The 18,184-nt window shown below is 46.3% G+C and overlaps 1 protein-coding gene across 1 annotated transcript in view; it reads left to right on the top strand.

Annotated features, from left to right (window-relative positions):
* Positions 1 to 207: 207 nt before the first annotated feature.
* Positions 208 to 18,184, top strand: part of EEPD1 (endonuclease/exonuclease/phosphatase family domain containing 1) — a 111,990-nt gene continuing 94,013 nt past the window's right edge. Inside the window, exons 1-2 of the mRNA XM_030308221.1 lie at positions 208 to 704; positions 1,169 to 2,236. Coding sequence (XP_030164081.1) covers positions 1,359 to 2,236 — 878 coding nt within the window. The 5' untranslated portion in view covers positions 208 to 704; positions 1,169 to 1,358. The remainder of the gene's footprint in view (positions 705 to 1,168; positions 2,237 to 18,184) is intronic.

Here is an 18,184-nt window from a genome sequence, read left to right on the forward strand (position 1 = left end):
CCCCTGCGCTCCTGCATTCCATCTCCACGCCCACGCGCTCGGGGCCCTCCCCCCGCGCAGCAGGGCCCCGCCTCTCAGATTTGCCGGCCCCGCACTCCACCCTCTCGCGTTCTGGCCCCGCCCCCGCGCTCCGTGGCCCCGCCCCCCGCACTCCAGGGCCCCGCCCCAACGCTCTCTGGTTCCGCTCTCCCGGGCTCTGGTCTGGCGCTCGGCCCCGCCTCCACGTTCCCTCTGGAGTCCCCGGAGGAGTTGCCGCGCGGGGGGAGGCGTGGCCGTGGTGCCGGCGGAGGCGCGGGCCGAGCCGCCAGGACTTTGGCTTTGACACGGACGGCGAACTGGAGTCGTGGCTTTGGTACTCGGCACCGACGCGGTCCTGGCGGATCCCGCGTCCGAGTCGGGCGCAGGACTTTTTGCTTCCATCAACGCAACTGCGGCGACGCCGCAAGTCCTGGTGCAGCCTCGGCGGCCGGATTTCACCGCCGCTGCCGCCTCCGCGCAGCCCTGCAGCTCTTGCTGGCTCTGGGAGAGCGACTCTAAGAGTTTCTCCCGCAGAAAGAGCCGGGACGCGCGGCTCGAGGCGGCCCAGCCACTGACCCACACCTGCGCGGGCACCAGAACTGGAGGCAGGGGGCCCGCGCAGTCGCGGGTTGAGCTCAGGCTTCCGAGCCGCAGGTGGAAGGACGCCCCGGGGGAGCAGCGGAGAGGTGGGGCGCGGGGCCGGCGGCGGGTCTGGTGGGGGTCCGTAAACCCCTTCTTGGTGCCTATACTAGTGAGGACGGGATTCCCAAGTTGCAGGTGGTGCTGAATGTCCGGCGGCGGGGTGGGCGTGGGAGATACACCCTCTCTGCTGCCCGAGCCCTGGTAGGGGCGACCTAAGGGGGGATGGTGGTGAGAGGAGAGTAGAGGCAGGGATCAGAGGTGTGGGCTGATGAGGATAGGTCTCTTTCCAAGAGAAGAAGCTCATAGCCTTTTTGGACCCGAATGTGATAAAAACCAGACCTCTTCAGAGGGAAATCCATACGGGCCAGCCTCGCTGTGTGTTCAGGGGTTCACGGACAGCCATTAGCCTGAGACTCCTGGTTAAGAACTCCTGCTCTAGGTAGGGAATGCTAATGCAAACTGATTAACTGATCCAATCGATTTGTGTGTTTATTAATTTGTTTTCCAGGTGGCCAAGTGAAAGGTACTTTTGGACACCCTGGGCATGGAGATTTAGTGTTTGTCTTTGGTAACCGTTTCATTCCCTGCATCGTGCACCTTCCCTCCTTCTGTGCCTGTAAGGTTTGTTGGGCTTCCTCCCTAGCCAGAGAGTTCTTCTGCGGTGGTGAGGCCTCCCTGGGCCACTGACCCTGGCCGGCATGGGGAGCACCCTGGGCTGCCACCGCTCCATACCGCGGGACCCCTCGGATCTATCCCATAGCCGCAAGTTCAGCGCGGCCTGCAACTTCAGCAACATCCTGGTGAATCAGGAGCGGCTCAACATCAACACGGCCACAGAGGAGGAGCTGATGACCCTGCCTGGTGTGACGCGTGCGGTGGCACGCAGCATCGTGGAGTACCGCGAGTACATTGGTGGCTTCAAAAAGGTGGAGGACCTGGCGCTGGTCAGCGGCGTGGGTGCCACCAAACTGGAGCAGGTCAAGTTTGAGATCTGCGTGAGCAGCAAGGGCAGCTCCGCGCAGCACTCTCCCAGTTCCCTGCGGCGGGACCTGCTGGCCGAGCAGCAGCCTCACCATCTCGCCACCACTGTGCCCCTCACCCCACGGGTCAACATCAACACGGCCACCCCTGCTCAGCTCATGAGCATACGAGGCCTCACGGAGAAGATGGCTGTGAACATCGTGGACTACCGCCGCGAGCATGGGCCCTTCCGCAGCGTTGAGGACCTGGTGAGGATGGGCGGTATCAACGCCGCCTTCCTCGACAGGATCCGGCACCAGGTGTTCGCGGAGCGGTCCAGGCCCCCCTCTACCCACACCAATGGGGGCCTGACCTTCACCGCCAAGCCTCACCCCAGCCCAACCTCGCTGAGCCTGCAGAGTGAGGACCTGGACCTCCCGCCAGGGGGGCCCACCCAGATTATCTCCACTCGTCCTTCCGTGGAGGCCTTTGGAGGCACAAGGGATGGGCGGCCGGTGCTGAGGCTGGCCACCTGGAACTTGCAGGGCTGCTCAGTGGAGAAGGCCAACAACCCCGGGGTGCGAGAAGTGGTGTGCATGACACTCCTGGAAAACAGGTGAGGACAGGAACCATGGAGGGGGTGGGGTGTGAAGACAGTTCTTGCGTGGCCTCATCTGTACACGCAAATGAGTGGACTTTTGGGGGGTAGGGAGAGGGCAAGATTATTTAATCAGTGTTCTTGAGGCCCCAGCCAACATTGTCACCTGCAGCTGAGCTCTCTCTCCTGCTCCAGAATTTTCTGAATACAGCTATCTGGGCTTGTGGCCCATGTCTTAAACCTGGCGTATCTGAGATCAATTCATAATTTTGGGGTAAGTTGAGATTGTGTTGGTGTTATTGTTCTGGAAAATGTTGTTGGACTTAGAGGACTTCATGGGGTTTACACCAGATCAGACACTCAGAACCTGGGAAGCGTCGCACAGTTTTGCATATGAGAAAGAGCTAGTTGGGATTTTTTAAAAAATGAGACACAAAGTCACTTTTGTTTCACCAAATATGCCTATTTGTGTGCACAAAATCAACTTAAAGGCCACGTATTTGCAAACACATACACGCTATATATTCACCAAAATGCTGTGAATGAATCACTCCTCATTCTTTTTCCTTATTTAGCCTGAAGTTGGTGTTCAGGCCCACAACTGCAACCCCAAATGTATGTAACCTCTCCTGTCCCATAGCCAGGAAAGGTCAGGCTGACATGTGGTGACTGTTGGCCAGATTTTCCCATTTTGAACCACAGGAGAAGAGACTTGTAGGATGGGCTCTTATCGCAGCGTGTTTACATTATTCACAACACTGCTTTCTGTAGGAGCTTCCATTAACCCCCTGTGAAACAAAACAATATTATTGTAGCAGTAACTCCTGCTGTTAGTAAAACAGTGTGGTGTATAATGTAATCAGCTTGGGGAAGGAAAGAAATATCTTTAATGGTCTCTTCTTGGCCAGAAATCCTCTGGTCCTGGTGTTGAGGGATTACGCCCTGCCACCCACCAGACAGACATGTAGTGTATCTGTGGCCACTAGCTACTTTCCTTTGCACTGGATTGTTGGTGAGCCTGACAGTTCAGTAGCAGCAGTTTAGTGACGCGAAGTGAGTTCTCAGCGGGCAATCACAGTGCATTGTGGCAGAGCATCAGGATAAATGAGTGAGGAGAAAACCAGGTCACACCGTTTCCCTGGCACTGTCCCCGTGGCACACTCTGATCACAGGACTGAGGGATCACGCACCAGGTCAGAGAACTGGACCGGGAGAGCTCCCCAGCACTCTGCCTGCGCTGCTGTGTCCTCTGTTTTGCACTGTAACTCACTCCTTTTGCAAAATCATCTTGTTCACAGGTGAGAACTGAACTTGATGCTGGGTGATATTTATCAGGAATGGCTTGATAGTTGTTTCTCTTCATCCATAGCAACTTGGGTGCATGTATGGGAAAGGGGAAGGGAGGGTAAAGGACGGATGGCTGTTTAATTCTTATCCTCAGTTTTCTTTTTTTTCTTTTTAAATTTTTTTTTTTAACGTTTATTCATTTTTGAGACAGAGAGAGACAAAGCATGAACGGGGGAAGGTCAGAGAGCGAGGGAGACACAGAATCTGAAACAGGCTCCAGGCTCTGAGCCGTCAGCACAGAGCCTGACGCGGGGCTCGAACTCACGGACCGCGAGATCATGACCTGAGCCGAAGTCGGACGCCCAACCGACTGAGCCACCCAGGCGCCCCTCCTCAGTTTTCTTAAGGCTCAATTTGCGGGGATGAATCAAGATCTGAAATTGCCCAGGGGGAGTGACAGATCGGGCAGCTCTTGTCCATTTACTGTGACAGTGGTTTTTAAAGTGTGCTGTCTGGACCAGCATCAGCGTCAGCTACTGACTCAGAAACTCTGGGTTTCTGTGTGTTCACGCATCCTCCTGGTGGTTCCGATGCTCACTGAAGTTTGAGTCCCATTGTACTATGTGCTGGGTGATCAGCTGCCCCCTGGTTTAGTCTGTAAAGCACCACCTCCCCCTTACTGGCTTTTCTGACAAGGCCAGTGAATCCATGCAGAGCCTTCCAGGTATTATGTTTTCTTGGATTGTTCTGATCATCCCTATAGTTGTCCAACGTAAGATGTTCTTTCTGGCCAGAGTTAAAGGGCTTATTCCGCTTTTAGAACAGGTGAATGTGAAGGCTAGAAAATGGGAGAGAGAGCAGGGGACAGCTGGCCTCAGAGAGGGCTCTGCTCTGCAGTGTGGACCTGGGTCAGCCAGGGAAAGCACTAGCAAGTCGAATCCAGCATGGGGTTAGGGTTTGTCCTAGAAGGATGATGATTTGTTGAAGACATTTAATTGTTGTCCTCAAGTGAGAGTGCTAGAGCTTACCCAGACCTAGTAGGGTGTAGAAGTAGCCAGGGCGGTGACCTAGGTCCTCGTCACATATCTCACATTTGGCCCCCTGTGTCGTCCTGTGTCTTGGTTTCTTTTGCGTGTTCACAATGTGTTCGGAGTGTTCTTGGCACTCGTACCACCTTATTAGCATCTGGTAAACATATAGTAATGGGCTTAGGGCTTGATCCCCTATAGAGCTGGAGTGGATCCATTTGCCTTGTGTGGCTGTCCTAGGGTACCAAAAGATGGCTGGCTGTTCCAGAGTGGCTCACATGTCCTCAGAACAGCAGTGCACATTCTCCAAGGGCTGTGTGTTCATCCTGATTCACAGAAATCTCTCACCATCCAATTGATGCCTTCATTAGCAAGAGGAAATACATTTAGTGTGGGCAAGAATGGATGCAGGAGATTTTCTAGGTGATTCTTATTTTCACACCTGTGTGTGTGTGTGTGTGTGTGTGTGTGTGTGTGTATGTATGTATATATGTGTATATATATGTATATATGTATACATACATATATATAACACAAGTATTCTGGCTATGTCTTTTTTTTTTTAATTTTTTTTCAACGTTTATTTATTTTTGGGACAGAGAGAAACAGAGCATGAACGGGGGAGGGGCAGAGAGAGAGGGAGACACAGAATCGGAAACAGGCTCCAGGCTCTGAGCCATCAGCCCAGAGCCTGACGCGGGGCTCGAACTCCCGGACCGCAAGATCGTGACCTGGCTGAAGTCGGACGCTTAACCGACTGCGCCACCCAGGCGCCCCTCTGGCTATGTCTTCACAGTGTCTAACGCTTCCATATTCATTTCATTTCCCCATTAACCTTGGATGTAGGTAATGCTTGCTTTTAGCAATGATTCTCCATCTCTGTGTGAGGAAACTAAAACCAAAGAAGTTAAATGACTTGCCTTCATCCCATAGCTCATTAGTGACTCGGCTGGGACTAGAACCCAGACCTTCTGACTTCAGTCCCGTGCTCTTTGCAAGCGTGCTGTGTTTTGTAAGCAAGCCACGTTGATCCTACCTCTTGTTCAGGCATCCCGCCCTCTGCCCAATCAGGGGCACTTGCTGATTTGTGTGCTAGTCACATTTAAGAAAATAAGTCCATTGTAAGGGCATTTAAAAAACCCATGGCTCCACCTTTTTCGGTGTAAAATTGGTGAAATTCCTTAACATTTCCAAGCCTCAGTTTTTCCATCTGTTAAATGTAGCTAATGAAAGAAAAAAAAAAGAACCCTTGAAAAAACATAAGAAAAAAATACTTCTTTTGCAAAGAGAATAACTAACTGGCTCTTCGTTTTCCTTTCTGTGGGTTTGCTTTAGCAGGTGTGTTTTCTTAGGCCAAAGGGTACCTGTGTGGGACCCTAAAGAGTTAGAGTCCCTTTTTGCCTTGAGATGCTACTGCTGGGTGGATAAGAATGTGTGAGTAATAAGAAACCGTGTTTTGCAGGAAACTGAGGTAGGACAGCCGAAAACTAGATAATCATCCAGTCACCAGTAGCCTTCAGGGACATCACCCTATGGCACAGAACAGATGGGTTTCATCAGATTCCTTTGCCAAATCTCAGTCTTGGGCAATGTTTTCCCTTGTTCAGTGTTTATGGAGCAAGGCAGAAAGAGGAATACTTCTGCTAAACATCCTTACAAAATCTGGTGGCAGCCCACATATGGAATGAAGATTAATTTTTAATTTTTGGTTTTTGCTGAGTAGTTGTCCTATTTTGAAAAGTCCCTTTGGTTTGTGACAATATAAGCCCTGGAGGCGCTGACTTTGGTAATCTCCAAAAAAAAATTAATTAATAAATAAAGAGATTTAATATCCCACTGCACACTGGGGCGCCTGGGTGGCTCATGTGTTTGAGTGTTTGACTTCAGCTCAGGTCATGATCTCACGGTCTGGGGGTTTGAGCCCCACGTCAGGCTCTGGGCTGACAGCTCAGAGCCTGGAGCCTGCTTTGGATTCTGAGTCTCCCTCTGTCTCTTTGCCCCTCCCCCACTTGTGCACACATGCATGCTCTCTCTCTGTCTCTCTCTCTCTCTCTGTCAAAAAAGAAATAAACATTAAGAAAATATCCCACTTGCAAATTCCCCCCATGGCCTCTATCAGAAAGGAACATGTCAAAGTCTTCGGCCTTATAATGGTCTCAGTCTGTTTTCTTGCTACATGTCTGTCTGCAGTATCCAAGCACAAGGTGAATTAGTGCCTGGCAACATGTACTGATTGTGAGAAATGGGATTTTAGTTGATCTGACTTGATTAGTAAGATCAATATAGACACAAGCCATCTTGTCATTTGATTCATTCATTGAAAAATACGTATTGAGTAGCTGCTGTGTACATGCATATGCTAAATCCAGGAATCAGCCTGGCCTATTATTTAACACAGTTAAGTAAATGTGAATCAGCTTGTGCGGCTCAGCCTCAGAATAGTCTGAGAAACCCAGATTTTGGGGGGAAAGTGACTGAATGTGATTGATTTCTGGTTATATTTTTCCTGTATGAATAATGGGCTGATCCTGGGAGATTGAAGGGTGGGGAGATGCAGCCGGACATAACGTCTGGGGCAAAACGCCCAGCAGTCTTCTTGCAGTAGAAATTGGGAGAACTGTTTTGACTATGGAAACCGAGGCTCAGAGAGATTAAATAGCGTCTGTGTGGCCTTCAGAAATGTTGATCGGAGTCAGGATTTGAAGCCAGGCGTTTGTCTGATTTTCGAGTGGGGAGTGTGAGTGTCTCTTCCCAAACACCATGTCCTTTCACTGACCCCTGGCACACCTGCTTTTTCCTCTCCGTCTTGGGTCTTAGGCTGGCCAGGCATCAGGGCTTCACCTAGACTCCTAGGACCATGTCAAGCCTCCCGAGGCCTCTGCTCCCTTCCTGTTTTTGTTCCTCTGAAGGACAGGGCTTATGGCCAGAGGTAGAGCAATCCGGAGGGCGTCAGGGCCTCTCCACCCGGCCCCTCAACTCTGAGTCTGTGACCTTGGCTCAACTCCAAGGTAGAGTTCCGGTTTTGTGAGCCAACGAGCTCTGGGTGGTTTCCAGAGGGAAAGGTGGTCAGTAACAAGACTGCTGTGTATTAATAAGAGAAGATAGCGTGAATGAAGGGAAATCCTGGTGTGTGCACCATGCAGACTTTATTTCACCAAAGGGGAAGATGTTAGTTTATCTTCCAAGAAAGATGGGCCCATTTGGGATCTGATTTTGGAGGCTTGATAGTATTGCTTCTCCCAAGGGACATTCATTCCTTTATTATCTGTTCATTCGGCAGATATTTTTTGAGCTCTTACCAGGGTACTAGGTTCTGTGTCTGACTCCTAATAACAAGACACGGTCCTTGCTCTCATGGAGCTTCCATGTAAGGTGGGGAAATGGACAAGTCAATGCATAATAGATAATTACAGATAGTGGTAAATGCTGAGGAGGATGGTGGCCAGTTGAAGAGAAGCCTGCTGAGGTGGATGGGGGTCAAGGAAGGCCTCATCTAAAGCTGATGGATGAGAAGGAGGCATAGGAAAAGTTGGGCGAAAGGGTACTCCCCTAGAGGAACCAGCAAGTGCAAAGGCCCTGAGCATGCTTGCTCCAGACAGAAACCAGAGTTCTGGGAGCGGTGGGTGGCTGGGGGTGCAGGGGGAGGCAGGGACAGATGGGTGGGGCCTCCAGGGCTCTTATTTTCCCAGGAGGAGGCCACAGAAGATTAGAAGCAGAGGTTAGCGACTTAACCTGTTACCAGCCTGTTCTAGCTGCTGGGGTTGGGGGAGGCACTTGGAGCAGGTCCTGGAAGGTGGGTAGTGGGTACAGATTGAGAAAGTTAGATTTCAGAAGAAAGGCTACAGAGGATAGTGAGTGGGAGAAGGGAGAGTGGGGTGGAGATGAGAGCATCCTTTAGTGGCAAAGACTGGAAAGCCTTGCGTGTATTCAAGATATTGTGGGGATTAACCATGTGGATCCCTAGAAAACAGGCTCAGAGGTGAGGAATCCCGGGCTAGCTCACACACCTCTATGTTGTGATGACATGATGCAACTTGCCGGCCTCACCCCTCCCCTCTATTCTTGCCTCACTCTGGACAGGTACACAGTGCTGCTTCTGGACAAGGCAGGTCTCAGTCCATAGTGGATAGAGGAAGAGGTCTTGTGGTCTGTCCTCTGTTCAGACCAGGTGTCTAATGGGGCCACTTTCTTTTTACTATCAATTATACATGTAACAAGGGCATATTTGGCGGGTTTTGGGTAGCTATTTGTATTAAGAGACATTTAAATGAGTTTAATTCAATATTGATTGAACACCTACTCCTTGTCTCTTCCCCAGTTGGGTTGGGGACACAGGGAGAGCCTACCCTGTCATCAAGCCTACCCTCACAGTCTTACAAGGGGATGCATTCACTGGCACTTACCAGGGTGCCACGTGCTAGAAGGGAGGAGGTGAAGCTTAATCACAGGGATCTGGTACCTGTCTGCTCGGCTCTGGAGGTTATGTGAAGTCCTCAGTAGAGAGGAAAGATGAGGGGATAGAACCAAGGCAGGTGGTTGGGAGGGAGGGTGGTTGAGAGGAGGGTGGGATCTGAGGTGTAAGAGCGTCATGGCCCTCAGGGTGAAAGTCAGCAGCCCCCCCCCCACCCCCCCGCAGTTCCTGACACTCAGGGGTCCAGGCTGGCTCACTGGCCAGGCTTATAATCTGAAATATTCAGGCGGGGAACACAGCAGGTTTCCATGAACGGTGCCTCACAGCAGAGAATCGTATTGAGGTATGTGTTATTTGCAGAGTGTTATTTTTATCTCAGAATTCCCCTACTTTACAAAAAGATTTTATCTCAGAATTCCTTAATAACGGTCTCTGCCAATAACAAAATGATGCGTTTCATTCAAATTTGATGTGCTCATCACAGACACCCGGTCTGAGTGCAGGGATGAACAGTTGAGTGGAAATTTCACACCAGTGACTGCCAGCATCGAAACATCCCACAGATGCCACAAAGATGCCCTGCTCTGCTTTCAGGCACGTGGTCCTCAACAAATACTTAGGAGGCTCGGAAGCTCCCTGACTGTTGCCTGTGACTGTACATAGGTGTGGTCTGGACAACAGCTCTTATTGTAATATTTGGATTGACAGCTGTCAAACAGCCGGATAGGAACCCTGGGGAGGTATGCTCAGAGTAAACGTTTCATTTTAAAGACAAGGCTTGAATTCTTCCACCAAATTCCTGGGTAGAGAAACCCTGGGTTTTCTTTACTGAGCACAGATCCCTGCCTGTGTTGCTTTGTCATTTGTTTCCAGCAGCCTTGTTTCCTGGGAATTCTATTTTGGCTCAGCCATTACCTGATTAAGCTGTTAAGTTGGGCCTTCAATGGTTTTATCTAGAGGCCACCATAAACTCCCGAAACATAGTGGTTCAGCCAAGAGAATATCGTTGCCGCATTGAAGGCTGTGTGCATTTTGAGCGTGGTTTTATCACATTCCAGGGATCTGAATCCTGTTTGCTCACCCAGAAGTCAGTGAGTGAAATCTGTACTTTATCTTTCTCAGCCTGTGCTAAAAAACACGGTGCCTTTTCAAAAAAAATTTTTTATGTTTATTTATTTTTGAGAGAGAGAGCAAGTGAGCACGGAGAGGGGCAGAGAGATAGGGACACACGGAATCCGAAGCAGGCTTCAAGCTCTGAGCTCCAATGCAGGGCTCGAACTCGTGCACTGCAAGATCGTGACCTGAGTCGAAGGGGGACACTTAACTGACTGAGCCACCCAGGCGCCCTCACGATGTCTTTTAAAGCAGGAGATCTCATCGGATGGATTGTTGTGGGTTGTTTTGTTTTACTTTGTTTTTGGACTGTTGTTTTTAAAAATACTGATCCAATACTCTGTTAAAAAAATATAACTTCAGAATATATTTTCACTAAGCAAATCTAGTCTGAATTAAAATTGTTTGCAGTATTCTTTTAATTAAGTGGCGAGAAAGTAAGCATTTTAGTGGCCTTGAAGTACCATGAGTGGCATTAGGCTGTGGACTCTTCTGCCAGTAGACCCAGGGCGCTGACCTTCTGTGCTTGGCGGGCAGCCTCTGCAATGTCAGGTCACTGTGTCACGTTACCGGTCAGTTCTTTGCAAAGTGGTTCCCCGTTGTTTTTAATTTGAAGACTCATTGTTTTTTGTTTTTAAAAAACAGCAAAATACTGCATGTCCCTCCTATCACCCAATGATGGCTGTACTTAGTGTCCATGTGGTAGTGGTCATTGTACCAAGAACAGAAACAATGATAACTAACGCTGACGACTCCTGGGACTGAGGTCACAAATGGGTATCATCACTACCCCTCTTGTACAGATATAGAGAGGTGATTCAGAGAAGCTGAGTGATTTTTTCCAAGATCGTACAGCTTTTAAGTGGTAGAGCTTGGATTATAACCCAAGAAATTAGACTCTAAAGTTTAATGATAAAAACAAGTCTGAGTTCACTAATGCTTTTCCATGTACCTGTATTTCATTCATTGCCCTAGCCTGCCTGCCTGCATCCTAGACTAGACGTTCTCCTTCACCAACTTGGTTTGAATTCCCTAGGTCATGATCTTTCATAAATATACTGATCTATAATGATACCTGTGTGTGTGTCTTATATTTGTTTCTTCAGAATGGAGCGAGGATATTTGCAAAGCAATCTGAGTGCAGGATACTGTATTTTTATGACTTTTCAGTCTTTAACAGTTGTCTTGCCCACACCTATTATGACAACAGTTTCTTTAAACGACTTGCTCTTATGCAAGCTTCCCAAGCATTTGTCTTAGTTTTCTTAGAAACCACTTCTCGTTCTGCTTACACCCCTGTGTCATCAGTTGATGTCACATTTTAGAAGACCACAGTAACACATACAGCTGACATAAACAAATCTGGGGACGGATACAGATGACCCTGGGTAAACACATGATGCACAGTTGATCTAGCCAGGAGTACTCCATGTGCCATGGGCATCCGTCCCTTGGCATGTTTTCCAAAGGGACTAAGGATAGTCTGGTGGGTCCCCTCGAGTAGAAGTTGGTTAGGAGAATACTTGTGTTGTTTTAAAAAATACTGGTATCTGGGCACCTGGGCCCAAGTTACATTATTTATGTAGCCTAGAGACAATATTTGCACTGTATGTATATTGCAGATCTCTGGCAGTGACTACAGGTTGTTACTGACCCACTATTCTTTTCTCTAGAAGATGGACTCAAAAACCGTTACTAGTTATAAGGTCAAGGGCTCATCATCCCCAAATTCCCACACCCCCCAAAACTCTCTTGCAACTTTTAGAAATAAAAGAGGTGAAGAAGTAATGAGCTTTTTTTTTTTTTTTTTGACTTAAGACCTGTACTAGTCAGCATTTTCTTCTGTGACATAGATGGGCTGCTTATGAAATTCATGAATAACAGCAAGCTGGGAGGGATTTAAGCAAATGGACTGGACTAGATAAAGTATCTTATAAAGTAAAAAAAAAAAAAAGTACCTTATAAAGTTAAATACATGTCCATACATGTGAACCTGTGTAAGAGACCGTTGTATTGCAGTACCCACGTGCTGACCTCAGTTAAATGCCAGGCAAGACTGTTTGGGGTTGACTTGTAATCTTCAATTATGTTACTATTAATGCTTCCAACATTTCTAATAAAAATGCAAGTAGTTGTTAGGTATCGTTAGAACTTCAACTTAGAAAGAGAAGTTGCTTCTGTCTTTTAAACTCTTGACTAAATTTAATTGAAGAGTTTCTGAGATCATGAGATGGTTGTTCAAAACGGCCATTCTCAACCGTTTATCAAATCTTTGAAAATCAGGCATTTCTTGTCACTGATCTACCAAAACAAGGTATAGAAATAAACTAGGTGATGGGAACTCCCCTCTGCTTGCTAGATGGGGTACTGCCCAATTCACAGATAGATAGATCTTCAGGAAAAAAAGAGAAATAAACTGGATGGAGAGTGAGAGGTGATGACAAGATCACCCATAACCCCCGATTTCAAATGCAATGTTTGCATTCATCAAAGCAGCTGCAGTGTTTTTATTGATTGGTTGTATAGGTAAAGGTTATCCATTTAAATGTATACATTTCTTCTAAATCACAATGATCTCTTCCAATCCTGAGGCTTTTTCCACAGAGAGGGAAAATGATCACCATTTCCGCCAAATGTGCCCTTCAATTCTGAGAAGAAAAAGTGGTTGTTCCTATGGGTAAGATGTATATTGGTTTGCGAGGGCTGTCCTAACAAACTACCACAGACTGGGTAGCCTAAACAACTGAAATTTACTTTCTCCCTATTTGGGAGGTTGTAAGTCCAAAATCAAGGTGTTGGCAGCTGTTTACTTACCCCCTGAGGTCTTTCTCTTTGGTTTGTAGATGACACCATCTTCTGACTGTGTCTCAAAGGGTCATCCCTCTGTACCTGTGTGTGTCCAAATTTCCTCTTCTTATAAGGATGCCAGCCATATTGGATTGGGGCCACGCTAATGGGCCTCTTTTAATTACTTCTTTAAAGACCCTGCTTCTAAATACAGTCACATTCTGAGGTGCTGGGCGTTAGCATTTCAACGTATGACTTGTGGAGACACAATTCAGCCTATTACAACAAAGTGATGTAAGATATATTGCCCAGGGATTCCTTCTTGGCTATTTGTGAGGAACCCACACCTCTGGGTTTTTCCTGGAGAGATGATGATTCAAGGTAGTTGTTTAACCATTTAAATGCTAGAGATCATTGTATTAGAGTTTCCCGATGACAGTCTGCTCTATTAGAGAGATGGCTTTCTTGCCAGCCACAATCAGCATGGATCAGCTCCTGTGGGCTGTGATCTTTCTCTCTTTGCAACTTGACAATGCTTGGTTTTCTCCTGAAACGCAGCAGTGACCTGAAACCCTTTACCCACCCTACCGAGGCAGCAGCTCCACTTTGCCGAGTTCCTTGCTTGCCCTTGGCCCGCGAGTTTACCCCTTAGAATGTAGCGCCCTTTAGAATTGTTGAGGGAAGGTGAGATTCAGAGGGACCACCGTGAAGCCAACTCAAGTTCAGCTCTCCTTGGCTTGTGTTGTTAAGCGCTGCAGCTGTGGACTCCCCTGGCTCATGTTTCCCTCCAAAGTGGCCATTCTGTTGTAGTTGCCCGTGTGATGCCATCTGCACGCCTGGACTATATGAACAGCCTGCTTTCAGCACAGTAACAATCAGGAATTTGTGGAAAGAAGAGACCACCCCTGACATTTATTGACCTATTTACTTTGCCCCAAGTGTGATTGCTAAGCCTTTTACCTTCACACCATCCCAGTGAGGTAGGTAGAGTGTCCCCATCTTACATATAAGGAAACGTATCTTAAGGAATTTAAGTAAACTTGCTTAAGGTCAGATGGTTGGTGAGCATGGAGCAGAAATTCAAAGCCAGGAAGAATTGCTCAGAGCCCAATGTCTTTCATATTCACAGGCAGAGAGTCCATAAACTTGGAGATTTCCTAGATTTTTTATATCTAGAAAGCATGAAGAGACAAGTTTAATCGGAGGGTACTCCCCGGAGTGGGTCCCAGCTGGTATTGAGGAAATCATCCCATTCTGTCATCTGGTGAAGTCAGGAATGTGGGACTTTGGCGTGCTGGATTTTTTTTTAAATGAGATGTAATTTACATGCCATACAATTTAGCCTTCTGAAGTGTACAATTCAGTGGCTTTTTGGTATATTCACAAAGTTATTCAACCCTTACCACTATACTGGAACATTTTCATCACCCCCGAAGAAAACTCCATATTAGTGATGCATTAGCAGTCACTCCCCTCCCTCCCTCAGCCCCTGGTAACCAGCCAGCTACTTTCCGTATCTTTGGATTTCCTATTCTGGATAGGTTATATAAATGGGATTATATAATATGTGGCCTTTTGTGTCTGGCTTCTTTTACTTACTAGCATGTTTCAAGGTTCATCCATGTTGTAGAATGTATATTTCTTTTTTTTAATGGCCAAATAATATTCCATTATGCGGATACACCACATTTTCTTTATCCAGTTGTAACTGATGGACAGTGGGTTGTTTCTGCTTTTTGGCCATTATGAATAATGCTGTGAATATTCATGTGCAAGTTTTCATGTGGGCCTGTGTTTTAATTTCCCTTGGGTATATATGTAGGAGTGGAGCTGCTGAGTCATGCGGTAATTCTATGTCTAACGTTTTGAGGAACCGCTGGACTGTTTTCCAGAATGGCTGTACCATTTTATATTCCCCTCAGCAATATATGAGGTCTCCTATTTTGCCACATCCTCTCCAGTACTTGTTATTCTCTTTTTGGTCATAGCCATCATGGTGGGCATGAAGTAGTGTATCATTAGGGGTTTGAGTTATATTTCCCTAATGACTAATGATGTTGAGCATCTTCTTGTGTGTTTATTGCCATTTGTAGATCTTCTTGGAGAAATGTCTGTGCAGATCTGGGTGGGATGTTTTCACACCTGTTTCCAAGCTGATAAAATACAAGATATTTTTATACTGACTCCCTTTTTATTCCGTATTCCCCCCTCTTCTTTGCCCCTTAATCATGGGGTCATTATACTGGAACCTAAACTAGAATAATTCCTCTGTAATATGAAAAAGTGCTTGCCATCCTACAGGAATAAATATCTCTCGCCCTATTCCTGCCCCCCACCCCCACCCCCATCCTCCTGCTCAATCTGGGAAGGAACCTTGGAGAATTTCACTTTGTGCTTCATTATTCTGGCTGGAGCAGTCTGTCTACACTGGACTTTTAATACTGTCCTTGGGAAGTACTTGGTGTCCTCTGATTTTTATATTTAAGGTATGTGTTTTGGATGAAACTTTAGCTCTTTTTATCTAAAGCCAAATACAGTACGCCAGGATCTGCAATGAGAGGCGAGCTTTGGATAGTTCATAACAATATCTGCAAATCACATTCCTGAGCCAGGAAAGAACCTTGAAGGAGCACTGTCCATGGGAGTCTGCCTAAGTCATCACAGACAAATGAAATTTTATATATAATATTTCTATAATTCCTTATTCTTTTGAACCTGGCTGCGGAGATTTCAGTCATGCTCTTCAGTTTATGGCACTCTGTCACCAGTCAATGCTAGGCCCCACTGCCATTTTGTTTTATTTGTCAAATGTCTTCTTCATCCCCTTCCCCATTCATCCCCTTCCATAGATCTCCAGTACGAAGTGTTAAATATATAGCCTGAGACGTAGATTTTAAAAATGGAGTGTTTTTAATCTGAAGAAACCTTGTATTTTTATGGTTGCCAGCTAGTCCTTTGCTCCTGACTACTGCTTAGTCATTGGCCGTGCGTGAGGGCGGGGACCACACATACTTATCCATCTCCAGATGGGGACAAACCAGTCTGCCTTGGGCTCCCTGCCACCAGCGAGGCCAGCATGTCCTTCACATACTTTTCAACCATTTGGATTTCCTCTTTGGGGAACAACTTTTCTCAAGTTTTGCTCACTTAATAAATTTTACAATTTCCTTAAAATTTTTATTGTTATTATTATTGTTATTAGCTGTTTGGAAGTGTTTGTGCACGTTCTAGATGCCAGTCCGCAGAGATTGCAAAGCTCTTCGCCTGGTCCATCACCCCCTGTCAACTTTGTCTTTGGTAGCCTTCAAGCAACAGAAACTCTTTATTTTGATATGGTTGAACCTGTAGCTTCCCTTTTGGCTGCTGTTTCACAAACCCATCTCACCCCGAGTTCATGTCTACATTGTCCTCTCCGCCTCAGTTCATAGTGTTCTTTTGCATCTAAGTTTTTAATCTATCTGGAGAACATCTCTGTGTAGGCATTAGGTGGAGAATCCACTCTTACTCTTTCCAGTTTTCCTAATACCATCTGCAAACAAGTTATCCTTTCCCCACTGATTTGGGATGCCGCCATTAGCATCACATTTAATGACCCATTTGTGTGCTCCTATGTTGTTCCCACACTGATACTGTGGCATCTGGTCGGGTGAGTCCCCTCTGTTCTCCTACTAAAAAGTTTCCCTAACCATGTAAATTTTAGAATCACTTTGCATCTCAAACATCCTGTTGGGGATTTGGGAATTTTGACTGGGATTGCACTGACTTTATAAATGAAGTTTGAGAAAATCTGACGTCAGTGCGACGTTAAGTCCCCCTTTCTTTGAACATCTGTATTTCATTTATTTAAATCTTCTTTTGGAACATTTCATGGATCTTAACATATTTCTCCATGGAGGTCCTATGCATTCTTTGTTAGGTCAGATCGTAGATACTTTGATTCCCTGTTTTTAAAATCCCCAGAGAATGAAGTTCTACAGTTTTGTTCTGTTATTCATTCTAGTGTTTAACTGTCCTTGTTACCACAATGCTCTTCCTCCACTTGCTGTACATCCTTAATTTGTCGTTTAGGCCTATTTTGCTGACTGTTTCCTGGTAGAAGTAAAAACCAGCCAGTCAGAAGCTCTGTGACATTTGGAAGGCTCGATTTAATCGCCTTTCACCTTATCCTCTCACCCTAAATAATGTTACTTCATTTTGCCTTTCTCTATGATTCATATTTTTCAAGGATAAATCAATTCTCTGACTATATTCTAGACTTAAGATTGTCCTCTTTTTTTTTTTAAGTTTATTTATGTTTTAAGGTAATCTCTACACCCAGCTTGGGTCCTGAACCCACAACCCTGAGGACAAGAGAGTGGCAGGCTCTTCCAAATGAGCCAGCCAGGCGCTCTAGAGTGCCCTTCCTGTATGAGTAGATCTACAAATATGAGTGGACTCAGTGGGAGAGCCAAAACACGTTCCACTGGCTTAAACCAAAAGAAAAAAAAAAGTAGTGACCCTAAATTATAAATGTTTAAGTTTAAAATTAACGGATTAATGTTATTTGTGCAGAACAACTCTAGCCGCGAGTCGCATTTGGTCAAATTTGAGATCAAAGACCCTAGAATTATTTTTAATAGTTCAAACATCATTTATGGAGTCTCATTTTTATAAATCTTATTTGCTTCTCACGTGTCCGTGGATTCCTGTGTGTCTGACCACAGACATATGTCTGTACATGCCTCCACCCACAGAGTGTCTGGGTATGTGTGAGTTATAAATATACCCATCGTTTTAAATAGATCTTTATCTTTAGTGTTAATTGCTTCTTTCTTCTTCCACTTTCTCAGTAAGTCAAGTTGGGAGGACCTGTATGCAGTTGGCTGTGCACTGCCTTCTAACTAATTACTTGTAAGTTCTCCTCTGTAGTTGGTTTCAGCCAAGCCCAATAGTACCTGGTGTCTGATTTTACCTAAAAGAACCCAGGTGAAAATGAGAAATTTCTTTTTCTATCAGGTTTCCAAATGGCCTGGTGGCTGCTAAAGTCAATGTCAGGTGCCATGACCTAGGTCATTTGCATAGTTCAAGGCCAAACTGTAGTTTGTGTTTGGTGTCCAAGTAGGCGCCTTTAATTTTGATGTGAAACATTTAAAACATGCAAAAAATATATATAAATGGTACTTAAGCCTTTCCCCCCTCTTGTCAATGCATTTTACTTCCTTGAGAACCCAGAGCCCTTTTATCCCACGGTCATTCTTTTAGATCTGTTCCACCCCACCCCATTGGTGCTTGGAATATTACCTTCCTTCTAAGGACTTGGGAATGCAGACGTTCACTTTCCCAGCATCCTTTGCAGCTAGG

Source organism: Lynx canadensis, chromosome A2, assembly GCF_007474595.2.
Source record: "Lynx canadensis isolate LIC74 chromosome A2, mLynCan4.pri.v2, whole genome shotgun sequence".
In the NCBI taxonomy this organism is placed as follows: Eukaryota; Metazoa; Chordata; class Mammalia; order Carnivora; family Felidae; genus Lynx; species Lynx canadensis.